Source organism: Protobothrops mucrosquamatus, unplaced genomic scaffold (genome assembly GCF_001527695.2).
Source record: "Protobothrops mucrosquamatus isolate PMUCROS unplaced genomic scaffold, P.Mucros_1.0 scaffold56, whole genome shotgun sequence".
Lineage (NCBI taxonomy): Eukaryota > Metazoa > Chordata > Lepidosauria > Squamata > Viperidae > Protobothrops > Protobothrops mucrosquamatus.
The window spans coordinates 290,553-304,600 of NW_015386436.1; the positions used below are offsets into that span (position 1 = coordinate 290,553).

At 45.5% G+C, this 14,048-nt stretch overlaps 1 protein-coding gene across 1 annotated transcript in view; it reads left to right on the forward strand.

Moving 5' to 3' along the window:
• IQCH (IQ motif containing H) overlaps positions 1 to 14,048 on the forward strand; it is a 79,418-nt gene that overhangs the window by 7,926 nt on the left and 57,444 nt on the right. Inside the window, exons 5-8 of the mRNA XM_029283333.1 lie at positions 2,865 to 2,984; positions 10,809 to 10,929; positions 12,315 to 12,433; positions 13,417 to 13,668. Of these exons, the coding sequence (XP_029139166.1) occupies positions 2,865 to 2,984; positions 10,809 to 10,929; positions 12,315 to 12,433; positions 13,417 to 13,668 (612 nt within the window). The remainder of the gene's footprint in view (positions 1 to 2,864; positions 2,985 to 10,808; positions 10,930 to 12,314; positions 12,434 to 13,416; positions 13,669 to 14,048) is intronic.

Sequence of the window (14,048 nt, forward strand, 5' to 3'; positions counted from 1 at the left end):
GTATAACACTCTTGGCACTGGGAGGTCTCCGTTCGCAGCCGCCCCTTTTTTATGAGCTCGCAGGGAGTGGGAGGAGGGCTTGGAGAGGGGGAATGGGGGACACGCCGTGTAGATGGGACACGGGCGGTCCTCTACTTACAGCATTCGTTTAGTGACTGTTCGAAGTTACAACATCACTGAAAAGGTGACTTAGGACCGTTTTTCACACTTACGACCTTTGCAGCGCCCCCAGGGTCACATGATCAAAATGGCCTGCATTTGTGACGGTTGCCCCGTCCCAGGGTCTTGTGACCACTTTTTGCGAACTTCCCAGCCGACTTCTGACAAGCAAAGTCAGTGGGGGAAGTCACGTTTGCTTCATGGCCAAATGATTCACTTAACAACTGTGGCAAGAAAGATCGTAAAATGGGGCAAAAAACAACTGTCTTGTCATGGAATTTTTAGGGCCCCCTGTATATATGGCGGGAGTACGGAGGCTGCCTGAGAAAAGGCCAGGGCTCCCCAAGGGTGTCAAGCGTTTGGGGCGGTTGCAACCCCCGGGCAGCGGAGGAAGGGAGCCGGGTGGTCTGGCCTCTGGGAGGAGCTTTCCGCCGGCTGCTTCCCCTCCTGCCCGGCTCCCAAACCACGGCCTTCGCCTTTCTAGAGTTAAACATGTCACTTGAACCCGGAGCAGTTGCCATCTCTAGGAAGCACTGACCAGAATCGGAGGGGGAAAACAGACAGCTATTTGTGGTTTTCAAATTCCAGCGAGAAGTAACTACAAATAACAGCCATGTTAAATTTGGATGACAAATGATGGATAAGATCGGATGGGGTGAAGGTAAAATGATGGGATGGGCGCTGGCCTCAGTTGGCTGGAGTTGTGTAGTGTGCTTTGTGAGCTGTCTCAGAGTGATGGCCACAGTTGATTTGTGGTCCACAAGGTACTGTTTTTTTGGGGGGGGGGGAATGGGACTGGGGGGTATATTCTCCCCTGTAGAATGCGGCCGCGCGAGCGGTGATGGGAGCAACCCGTCGCTCCCACGTAACGTCGCTCCCACGTAACGCCGCTACTGCGCGAGCTGCACTGGCTGCCTGTGGCCTTCCGAGTGCGCTTCAAGGTGTTGATTATCATCTTTAAAGCGCGCCATGGCATTGGACCTGGTTACCTCCGAGACCGCCTTCTGCCACAGATTGCCTCCCACCGGCCGATACGCTCCCACAGAGAGGCCCTCATCAGGGTGCCGTCAGCCAGACAGTGTCGGCTGGCGACCCCCAGGGCAAGGGCCTTCTCTGTCGGAGCACCCACCCTCTGGAACGAGCTGCCCCCAGAGATCCGGGTGATTCCGGATCTCCCCTCCTTCCGCCGCGCTGAAACTTGGTTGTTTCAGCGGGCAGGACTGGCCTAGGGGTATTTTAAATTGGTTTTAGCCAAATTTTAGTAGAAGCGGCCGATTTAAATATTTATTTTTAATGATTTTTTAAAACTTTGTATTGTATTGTATTAAACTGTTTTTAAACTGGCTGTAAGCCACCCTGAGTCCTACGGGAGAAGGGCGGGGTATAAATATAATAATAATAATAGAAGGGGGGTCTCTGGCGGCTGCAGCGCTGACTGTGTCAGCCTTAGTGTTTTATTTTTAAAAAGGGACATTCTCACTCACCCACAAAGATGCAGAAGGCGAGCTTATTGCGTGCAATTTGCAATGCACACCAACCCCTTCGGTCTGCACATATACAGGTAATCCTCGACCTACGACCACAATTGAGCTCAAAATCTATATTGCTAAGCGAGACATTTATGAAATGAGTTTTGCCCCATTTTACGAACTTTACGAACTTTCATGCCACAGTTGTTAAGTGAATCGTTGCAATTGTTAAGTTACTAACACGGTTGTTAAGTGAATCTGGCTTCCCCATGGACTTGGCTGGTCAGAAGGTCGCCAAAGGGCGATCACATGACCCCGGGACACAGTGCCATTGTAATTTTGAAGAGTCACTAAACGAGCTGTTGTAAGTGAAGGGCTACATGTAGTTGCCTTGGGTATCCGCTTGGTTTTGGAGTAGCTTCAGCTGAGATCTGCAGCCTCAGCCTGTGCTTCTTTGGGTCCTTGAGCAAGGATGCCCATCACTGCAGCCCCACACGGCCACCTTCAGGCAGAGCTGCAGAGCTTCTTGGCCTCTCAGTCGAAGGAGTGGCCTTCCCTTCTGCCAGCATGAGGGGCTTGAGGGACTCGAAGCATCCAGTCTAGCCATCCAGAGGCCTCCGAGGAGAACCGCCGGGTCAGTCCCCTGGGCAATGAGGAGGACAGCGGTGCAGGAAAGGCTCCAGGGCAGAGAGGCAGGTTCAGTTAGGGGAATCAGGTGAGCTGCCCTCTCCGTTGATAGGGAAATGGGCTTTTCTTAGCAGATAGCAAAGAGTTTGCTTTTTCTCCACGATGAAATGATTTCCCTCTTGCATTGCTGCCCATGCTCTGCATAAACTGCGCTCCTCCAGTTGACCAGCGAAGGCATCATGCGCGGAGGCTAACAAAGCTGGCAGGGATAACGTGGATAGCGAGGTGGTCGGCGTATACATTTAATAAATACAGTGGTGCCTCAGTACTCAACCCATTAATTGGTGCCGGGAGGCACAATGAGTACCAAACAATTTTTTTCCATAAGAAATAATATAGTGAGTCACAAAGCAGCTGACACCAACATGTTCTCACTTGTGCATCGAGTGCCAAACAAACAATGACTACGGAACAAACTTTTCGAGTCAAAATGCGTTGAGTGCCGAATTTGATGAGTTTCAAAGCAGTTGAGTACCAAGGTAAATAGTTCTAGACAAAACTTCCAGCATTGTTGTTGTTGTAGACAGGCTGTGTTGTGTTTCTTTACAGCACAAGCTTTCAGTGATGATGAGGATTCTGTGTGACCCAAGGCACGTATACCACCGAAGCATTGTAAATCAGAACTATGGTGTCAGTTTGCCATTGGTTAATCGGAGGGAAACCGCATGCGTAAGTAATCAAAAAAGTATCTCCGTTGCTTTGTTTCTTGCCTCTGATTTTCTTCAGAACAGTTGAGCCTCAGCCACTCTCTTGGGCAAAACGTCCAGCTCCAGCAATGTGCTGTTTTAGGAAATTCATCATCAGAATATTTTGTGCCAGGAAAAATATTGTTGAATAGTTCACGCATGCATCTACATCGCTTGATCTCTTTAGTTCATATGCTCCTGGTGCCTGGCTGTGGAATGTACTAATGCATTATGTTAGACAACTGTGTGTTTGAGGTGACGAATGAAAAGTTCTGATATCTGAAATAACTCCCCCCCCCCATAAAAGCAAATCCTCACTTGCTTGTGTGATTAACATTATTACCTTCTATATATAAACCCTCAGTGAATGTTTCAGTGAGATTCCCCACTAGGTTTTTTTTTTATTCTGACCAATATTTGGATTTTATTTTACATAAATACTCTTTACATTCTAATTTATAGTTTAAATAATTTTTGTTTAAATAGTTTATTTATGTCATTTCATTTCACTTTTTGAAGCATTTTGTATCACTGTTTGTCCTAACAAGGCCTTCCGAAGTGATTCATGCAAAAATATGACACATTGTCAGAGAACAAAAGCAGAAAGTTTTAGATCAGAATTAGAGCTTTCAGTTTAAAAGTGCCATGCCGAGTGGGATGAGAAGGTCCTCCCTGCCCTCAGGGCATTCCTAGAAAAAGGAATTTCACAACCAAAATGTGGTTATCACTAAATAAATGTGTTGGCTCATGCAAAAGAATCTCTGACAATGAATTCAGCCACCTGGCAGATTCAAACAAGAAGAGATGATCTCTCAGATCTCTTGGCCTTACGATGTTTAGAGATTTGATAAATCAGCTGTAACTCCTTGAAATGGATTAGAAGGAGGTTATCATAAGATTGTGGGAACATACTTTAAAGCAGGGATGTCCAGTCTTGAGACCTATGGACTTCAGCTCCCAGAATTCCCCAGCCAGCATGAATTCACAGTTGAGGATCATCACTTCTGGAACGTAACATGGCTGGCTGGAGGATTCTGGGTGTTGAAGTCCACAAGCCTTAAAGTTGCCAAGGTTGGACACCCCAGCTCTAAAGAGGGCCACCTGACTGTTTTGCTTTGCAATAGCTGCAGTTTTCAAACTTTTTCTGAGGACAACAGCCAGGGAGCCAGTTACAGCGATCTGGACTGGGAAATGAATATACTGCAGGAACCAATCTGGGTCGGTCACCGGGACCAGAGTTTTGTCTTCCAAGTTTTTAGACTCATGCTGAAGCCCATCCTCGGGGAACGTCTCTCTAGCAGTGTGTGTGCTTTGGGCTGTTCTGTGTGTGGTATTTATATGGTGCCTGTTGTGTGTGGTTTTTTAGATGTTTATTGGGATGCTGATGTGCTGCCAAGTGAGCGGTCAGACAAGGAGACCCGAACTCATTGGTAGCTTCACACTGCCATGAACAGGGACACACATTCAGTTTTGCAGCTACTAAGATGGTTGGACGAGCAGGCACAAAAACAGCCAGGGATGTGACGGGAGCCTGGGAAACGGGCCCCTCATCGGTCAACAGGAGTGCCGATTTACCACCTGCTTATCAAGTCCTGAGGAAGAGAGGGCTGGGCAGCGCAGAGAAATGACAGCCAACAACTTAATTGCCAGCCGTCAACACCCCAATCAACATCTAAAAAACCCCACATACAACAGACACCATATAAATACCGCACACAGAACAGCCCAAAGCGCACACTCTGCCAGAGGGCAGTTGCCCGAAGGTGGGCTCCAGCACGGGTCCGGAAGCTCGGAAGACTAAAGCTCTCTGGTCCAGGTGACCGACCCAGACTGGATCCTGCCGCCTTATCCCAGGACACGTGGATTTGCCTTCATTCGTAATGAATGTACTCGCTATGGCTAGAGATGCCTCTTCCAGGCAAGAGCGCCTACGGCACACGTACGCAGGCCCACCTGGGCCTCAGCAGGCCCTTGTGCAGCTTGAAAGAATACCTGATCCAGAAGTGATGATCCTCAAAGGTCCCCGCCTGCTTGGTGGAGGGATCTAAGATTTGGCAGTACTCTGGCCACGACTTCACTCCAGGTTGCTAGCTCAGATCTGGTCTTCCGTAAGCAACATCACAGCACATGTTGAACATTTTTTCAATAAATAATAGGACGAAAGAGAACTTCCAGCTGTGTTGAAGCAACCTGAATGTATCAGCCACTTGATTCTCTTTTGAAAAAGGCTAGTCAAGAATATTACTGTTACTTGACCGTATAGCTTAAAGAATTTTCTGCAGATTATATCAGTGACATTGATATAACATATATCAATATATAACTGCAATATATAACTTAGCAGCGTTTGTGAAAATATGAAATTATGTTAACTACAAGCAATGTAAATATACAAATTAACATTAATTAAACTTGAATGCAAACTATGTTAATTGCACATAATTAGACGTATAGATTGGTGTTTGTGAATACACAAAATTCTGTTAATTACATTTGCTTAAATATGCAGATTAGCTGTGTTAATTAAAATAGCCTGCGAATTATTTTAATTGTGTGCATATTAAGAGTGGCCGATTAGCTGCAGGCCTCTTACCGCTTTCTCCTCCGGCAATTTCCCAGTTGCTCACCTCTGTCAAAGGGCAAAAATGCCCATTGAAACCTCCACAAAAATAAGTCTTCATAATTGCAGTGACCTCAAAGGAGCTCTCCATCATTTTCATGTTCACAGAATTGTTGTGTAGCAGTAGACTTATACCGATGCTTGGGTCTCCACCTTCCAATAAATAAATAAATAATGCAAGATAAACTTGGCTCCTTTTCATTTATTCATGAGAGGGAATTTAATGCCTTTGCCATCCCCGAATTTTTACGAGTCCTGCTGCCCCTTTTGCTAAGTTCCTCCCCTCGTTCTTCCTCTCGCTTTCGTCCTCTGTGAAGCTGTGGGCATCCCTCCGTGCCTGGACTCTGCCCTGCTTGTCTCTGAATTGCCTCTGCATAGGAAAGGGGCAGCCATTTGTTCTGGAAACAGCTCTCTAGTAGTAAGAACCATGGTTTTCTTTTCAGATGTGCTGCGGGACGGACAAGGAGGTGTAAGATCTTGGGAAGGGGAGGGGGGAGAAGCTTCTGTCTATGGTTTCAATTACAAAAAGGGAATAAAACCCCCAATGTTGGCATCCGGAGTGGAATCAGACTTAAACAAATTGATGTTCTACCGTGGTAATTGGCAGCACGTTTGCTGCATTTATAACAAACGTAACAGAAGACAACGACAAATTAATAAACTGTCCTTTCCCCCAAATATAAGAGAAGTAATAATTGGTGAGATCGGGTTAAGTGAGCAGATGACTGCACGCAGTTTCCTCTCCACCCAGAAATGGGAACGTGAAGGTCACCTCTATCCCGGATGACAAACCGAGAGCGTTTTGTTGGTAAACAAATTAATCTTTGGAAAGGTCACCATTTGTTTTACATTTTGCATCCAGTCCTTGTCATCTGGAATCCAAGATTGACTGTCACTCTGCAAGGTGGAGGGGAGCCGAGGCTGCTCCTCTCCGTATCAGCATTCTTGGAAGGAATGCCACGCCTGATTGAGATGCTATGGGCTGCTGGCTTACAGCTGTCGCTGGACAAGGAGGGAGGCCCAGCCCGGAATTCCAATAAGCCCAGCTGTCCGATCCTGCTCGGCACCGGCTGGCCTCTTGCCCACCAGTAAGAGGCGCAGCAGTTTGTGCCAGCTACTTCCCGGCTCCCTCCCTTCTGGGCTGCTTCTGTCCTGCCTTTGAAAGGCACGGCGGCGGCCACGCATCTCATCTTGGCCACCCACCTGGTGCGGTAATTTGAGGCAGGTCGGCTGGAAGGGCAGCCTAGAAGAGGCTTTCAATTAGAAAGGCTTCCCTGAGAGTCTAAATGGGCTTTGACTCTAAAATGGGAGAACGGGGGCTTTGGACGGTTGAACGGTTAACAGAAGGAACTGCAAAGTTTCTTGCTCAAAAGTCTAGGCTGCCGTGAGCCAACTTTCCAACCTCTCCTCACTAGTCAGAGGGAGGCTGGTAGCAACTTTTCAGGCTGACAAATTTAATGGAAAGGCATAAGCTTTTGTCAGCCATGCTTGCTTCATCCGATGCACAGAGTAGCTAGACTGGTGTTGGGTTTAAATTGGGGGGAGGCTGGGTTGGGGGTTGGGGGGGAAATACAGATGCCGGCTACCTGAGAGACAAATTGCAAGTGTCTTTTCAATTGGCAATTGTAATGTGCTGAATGCCTGTTGTGTTTGTTGAGCTGGCCTGAAACCATTTGAGGTATGTAAGTTCACCATCTCTCCGCTCAATTGTGCCTGTAAAATTTCTTTGTTCCAAAAGAGCTACTTTGAAATCTGTAATGGAGCGTCTTGGGAAATTAAAATGCTCGGATACCACTTTGTCCTAGTTTTGAGCCTTTGTGCTAGATTTGTGTCCATTAACTCTTTTGCATACAGTCTGCCATGTTTGTCCTGCATGGAATCCCAAGGGGCGTTGCTGGCAGATCACGGCAGGGGTCACCTTAGAGGAAGGGTTCTCAACCTTGGCAACTTTAAGACTTGTGGACTTCAACTCCCAGAATTCCTCAGCCAGCTTTGGGAATTGAAGTCCACAAGTCTTAAAGTTGCCAAGGTTGAGAACCCCTGCCTTAGAGGAAGGGCTGTGGAGGGAGCCCTAATCTGGGGAGTGAAGACAGGTGGAGGCCTCTGGCAGGACTGTGGGTGTAAAGGCAGAGGCAAAGTCGGCACCTGGTTTTTCCTCCCTTCTCCACCTCCTCCCAACTGAAGAGTGTAATAGTTTAGCCTCTCCATACATCTGATGTAATGAGCAGTATACAAAAACAGGGAAGGGAAAGGAAGGGAATTCTGTATTGGCCAAGTGTGATCAGACACACAAGGAATTTGTCTCCTAAAAGCTCACGATGTACCTATAAACGGCAAGTAGTAGATCATAAATTAGTTACAATCATTAATCATAAGTTACAAACAATAATTGATAGATCATAAAAAAAATAATAGAAGAAGATAGGAAAGATGAGATGATATGAAAAGATGAGAATAGACAGCACTGTGGGAATTAAGTGTTCAGTAGAGTGATGGCACGGGGGAAAAACTGTCTTTGTGTCTAATTATATGCAATGCATATCCCTATTAATAACATTTGTTATCTGAAAAAGGCCTACAGGTAGTCCTCAGGTAGAAACTTGGTCTTTAAGTGAGGCAGTCACTAAGTGAAAATCCCACCGGGTTTATGATTTGACTTCAGATTTCCTTTGTTTACAGACCTGCAAAGGTCATAAATGCGAGGCTTGGTTGCAAAGTTACTTTTTCATCACTGTTGTTGGTCACTAAACAAGACAGTTGCTGAATGAGAGCTACCTGTATTGAACTCCTGATTTTTGGCTGTCGTAGACTAATATGGCTCTCCTACTAATATTAGCCTGCTCTGTGGTGATTTGGAGGAAATTGATAATTTATGTGGAGTGCTAAGTATCTTGGGAAGGTACCAGATGCTTAAGTCAGCAGATGGAGAAAAGTAGAAATAGTTTCTTAAGCGGCTAAGTCTATATTAAATGCTTCTGTATATTCATATTTTGCATTCCTTTTGTATTGAATAGCTTCGATGCCCACAATTAAAAATCTTTTCACATGAAGTGACAAAATTAAGTGTCTTTCCCCCCCCCCTAAAAAAACATAAAATAGTTGAAGGGTTTCATCACAGATGGGAAGGGTTTTTGTTTTTGTTGGCTGGCTCTCTGGCAGGGGCGATATATTTTCCATGTGTCCATAATTTTGCAGAATCATTTCCACGGGCCACTAGTAATATGAAGCCATCATCCAGCTAATTTATCAGTGTCGCTAAAGAGTAGTAACTGAAACAGCCTTGCATCTGGAGCCAAATGTTCTGCTTCTGTTCCGTCCTCAGAATCAATCTGATTCTAGAGAAAACTTGTTGGTGAGTTGCTCAGCTGTGAACGTCGAATGTGAACAATGAAACGGTCTCTGGTGTGTGCACATCCGGTGTCCATTTGCTGTTCTGCAATCTGCTGGTTGCCTCCTTCACTTCCTAAAGTTGTTTTGCCTCAGTTCTGTTTTGTTCCTAACAAAAGGAAAACAATAAAATGCAAAAAACCCTTTTTTAAAAAAAAAAACTGTTTGTTTTAAATTGAACCATAGAAAAATAACCATATTGAGTGGGACATTTTTATCCACGAGAGAAATGCACTTCAAAAGAACTAATAGAATTCTTTTGTCTCATGCCTCAAGTTAATTATACAGAGAATTGCTTGAGATAAAGAGAAAATACTTCTGCAGCACATTTCAGGCATATTATGCAGAGTAAATGTTTGCCGGCAGCCCAAATTAAGATCTCTGTTCTAACCTTTGAAAATTGTGTTCTGATGTAATGTTTCTCTTCACCAAAATGTTTTCACGATATTAGACATGTCCAATTCATTGCCTGGAAATGAGTCATTTGCTTCAGCGTTACAGCAGTGTTTATCCTGTGAGCAGGATGCCTGATTTTGTCCAGCGCTTCCTTTTTGGTAGAGGCATCTGAGGCACTCCATGTGATCAGCCAGCTCCAAAATGGAGGATTCCTTGCAGCCAGACCTTTCTGGAAGAAATCTAGAACCATTCCCGTGATGGCCGACATCATGTTAGGATGGACTTGGAAGATATGCCTTTGGATTGTCAGTTAACTGTACATTTATTGTTGGAACCAAAAAGTAGGCATAGCCTTGTATTTATTTTGGCTTCCTTTTGAGGAATACTGGTCTCTCGGGTTATATATTAGGCATGTGTTACTATAGTAAGCTTAGCAAAGGTCTCTAACAAAAAGGACCTTTTTTGGTAAGTCCAAAACAAATGTAAAAAAAAAAAATCATTTATACCAGCTGCTGAGTGAAGAGGCCAAACTGCCAACAAATAATAATGCAAAGGCAGAACTATTCAACTTCTAATTTAACAGAATAACAGACCTGGAAGGGAGCCGGAAGATCTTCTAGTCCAACCCCCCTTGCTCAAGCAGGAGACCCTATACCATTTCAGACAAGTGACTGTCCAGTCTCTTCTTGAAAACCTCGAGTGATGGAGCACCCACAACTTCTGAAGGCAAACTGCTCCACTAGTTAATTGTCCTCACTGTTAGGAAATTTCTCTTTAATTCCAGGTTGCTTCTCTCCTTGATTAGTTTCCATCCTTTGTTTCTTGTCTTGCTTTTTGGTGCTTTGGAAAATAGGTTGCCCCCCCCTTCTTTGTTGCAGCCCCTCAAATATTGTTATTATGTTGCCACCTAGAATCAAGACCAACATCTATTTAATTTTTATTCTTCTGAAACAGTGCTGTAAATTGAGAACTGAAGAAGAGATTTTGCAACTAATGAAACAGAGGTACAAAAAGTTATTTATCCTGCTGCAATCTTGGTACTCTAGGCAATTAATGAGGTATTCTTCATGAAGTAGTGAATAAGCAGCAAATTTTTGCAACTACGTTTAGTAGGGTGATGAGCATTCATATGCACAACTGACTTTTACCAAACCATCCTGAGATCTTTAAAAAAAAGAGTTTGGATTACAAGAATGTGACCTTGATTATTCAGATTTTTCTATAGATTTAAATATATTTAAATTATCTGAATTGCTGGTAGAACCCCATAGTATATTGCACATTCCTAAGCCATGAAACCTTCCAAATTATATTTTATTGCCTAAATTATGTTCTTGGACATAAGTGGTCCATACAATCAACAGGTCTGCAGTTGAAAGAGGAAATGTTTTTCTCTTTATTTAGGCACCGACGCAAAAGATTGCAAAAGGTGTGACAGGCAACAACCTTTCTGTAGCACCACCATCCTCCCGTTTGAACAACATTCGCTCTGCCGTGCCTATTTCCGAGAAGGACGCAGAGAAAGGTCAGTCATGGTCACTTCATTCTGCGGGGCCCCTTCACTATCTTTGCCTTTGCAAATACAACAGATTGGCCAGGGAGACAGTTGGCTGGCCACTAGCTATACCTAGAACACAGAATAATAGGGTTGGAAGGAACCTCGGAGGTCTTCTCTCCAACCCCCTGCTCAAGTAAGGGCCCCGTTCCCTTCTGGATAAGCGGCTGTCCGGTCTCTTCTTCAAAGCCTCCAGGGATGGAGCGTCCACGGCTTCCGGGGGCAAATGCCGTTCCACCGATCGATTGTCCTCACTGTCAGGCAATGTCTCCTTATGGGTAGTCCTTGACTTAGAGCCACAACTGAGCCCAAAATTTCTATTTGCTAAGTGAAACCTTTGTTCGGTGAGTTTTGCCCCCATTTTACAACCTTTCTTGCCACGGTCGTTAAGTGAATTATTCAACTTTCAAGTGCGTAATGTGGTTGTGAACGGATTCTGCCTTCCCCACTGACTTTGCTTGTCGGAAGGTCACAAAAGGTGCTTGCAGGACACCGGAACTGTCGAAAATATGAGCCTTGCATCCGAATTCTGATCACATGACCGCGCAGATGCTGCAGCAGCCATAAGCATGAAAAATGGTCGTAAGTCGCTTTTTTCAGGGCTGTTATAACTTTGGTCACTAAACAAATTGTTGTAAGTCGAGGACTGCCTCTATTTCCAGGTTGGATCTCCATCCAACGAGCTCCCGCCCGTCGCTTCTTGTCCTGCCCTCCGGCGCTGTGGAGAAAAGGTGGGCCTCCTCAGGTACAGGCAGTCCTCAACCTACAGCAGTTCGCTTAGTGACCGTTCAGAGTTACAACGGCACTGAAGAAAGTGACTTATGACCGTTTTTCATGACCGTTGCAGCATCCCCAGGGTCGCATGATTTACATTCGGATGCTTGGAAACTGACTCATATTTATGACGGTCGCAGTGTCCTGGGGGTCATGTGATCCCCTTTTGTGACCTTCTGACAAGTAAAGTCAGTGGGGAAGCCAGATTCACTTAACAACCGTGTTACTCACTTAAGAACTGCAGGGATTCTGTCAGGAGCCCAAAACCCTCCTCCCTTTAAGATTCACCTAACAACTGTGGCAAGAAAGGTGGTAAAAAGGGGCAAAACTCAATACGTTTCTCCCTTAGCGACATAAATTTTGGGCTCCATTGGGTTGTAAGTCGAGGACCACCTGTACGGGAAGACGGTGTCACCTCACCTTCTGCTGGCTTGTCCTAACTGTCAGCTACTCTTTCAGATGCACCCTCTCTGGTTCCGCCTTCGCTCCGTCGACTCTCTGAGCTGTTTGTAAGTCAAAAACGTTAGACCGGCCAGGTAAGTTGCCCTTGAAGTAATCTGTGAAGCCTCGTCTCTTCCTAGGCATCCTAAATCTAATTGAAAGAGGACTGATCCCACGTGCTGCTAGGATTACTCTAGAGAAGCCACCCATTCTGCCAAAGCCTGTTCCTCTCCATGAATTTCAAACGAAGCACAAGAAGGTTGATGGAGGTAGGTTCAGGCAAGCAGGTGCCTCCCATGGTGCAAAGGCAAACACCTACTGCCATTGGGTAATGTGCCAAGACACCTTTGTTATCCTCAGGGATTTAAAAATTTAAAACTCAAAAGCACAAAAGGGATCATAGAAATCTTCTATTTCTTCCTGCTTGAAGCCCCAGGGGTGTTTCCTCAGCAGTGCATCTTTTAACAGAACAACTGAGTTGGAAGGGACCTTGGAGGTCTTCTAGTCCAGCCCCATGCTCGAGCAGGAGGACCTATACCATCTCAGACAAGTGAATGTCCAGTCTCTTCTTAAAAACTTCCAGGGATGAAGCACCCACAACATCTGGAGGCAAGTTGTTCCACTGGTTAATTGTCCTCACCGTCAGGAAATTTCTCCTTAATTTCAGGTTGCTTTTCTCCTTGGTCAGTTTCCATCCGTTGTTTCTTGTCCTGCCCTCTGGTGCTTTGGAGAATAAGTTGACCCCCTTGTCTTTGTAGGAGCTCCTGCTATCATGTTTTATACCAGTGGAACAGCTTGCCTTCAGACGTTGTGGGTGCTTCATCCCTGGAGGCTTTTAAGAAGAGACTGGACAGTCACGTGTCTGAGATGGAATAGGGCACAGGTGTCAAGACTCGATCACGTCACATGATGTATCGTGATGTTTCTTGCCTTTGCAGAGCCAGGGTGGGCGTGGCCTGCACTTGACGCATCTGGCCTGCTGGCTGCCAATTTGACACCCCAGGTATGGGGTCCTCCTGCTTGAGCAGGGGGCTGGACTAGAAGACCTCCAATGTCCCTTCCATCTCTATTCTGATTCTAATTCTAATCTGTTGATTGACTACGATTGTGAGTTTATTCGTTGTTTAATGTAGGCAAAAAATAGATCCGATCTCAGTTCAATGTGGTTTTTGGGGTGACAGAATTATATGTTTGAGGATTTTGAGCAGCCTGACCTTTTCTTTTCCTGGAAGCTTTTCAAAGCCCCTTATCTGTGCCATAGATGGGGCCCGGCAGACTGAGAAGGTAGAAGCAGCTCCCCTCCCATCCCAGAAGCCCACCCAGGTCTCTGAGTACGCAGCAGAAGGCGGAAAGGAGAAGAAGGGAACCAAGGGGAGCATCGCTCCACCACCCTCCTGCATCTCCGTCATTTCCTCCAAGAGACTCAAACAGCAGCAGCTGCTTCAGGCAATGAGACTGAGGCGGTCAGCCACCCCTTCGGTTTGTTTGGCAAAGGTACGGGAGTCCCGTGTGAGGCCTCCGGGCCTGGATAGGCCAACTTCCTGCGGCTGCACATGTGCCAGGTTTTATGTAACTTCAGATATTATCATATTACATACATTTTAGATATCATTGCATTTTTTATAATTTTTAGACATTACCACATACTATGCAATTCTAGATCCTACCACATTTACAGCTTAAACAGAGATTGTTTGGGGTTTTAATCATGGATTCCAATCGGGTCGTTTTATAGATGAAGACTTCAGTGACCGCTCAAAGTTACAGCAGTGCTGAAAAAAATAACTTTACAGCCATTTACAACCTTCCCAGAGCCCCTCAGTCACGTGATCCCCATTACAATCACAGATCACATTATCCATGCCTGACCTGTT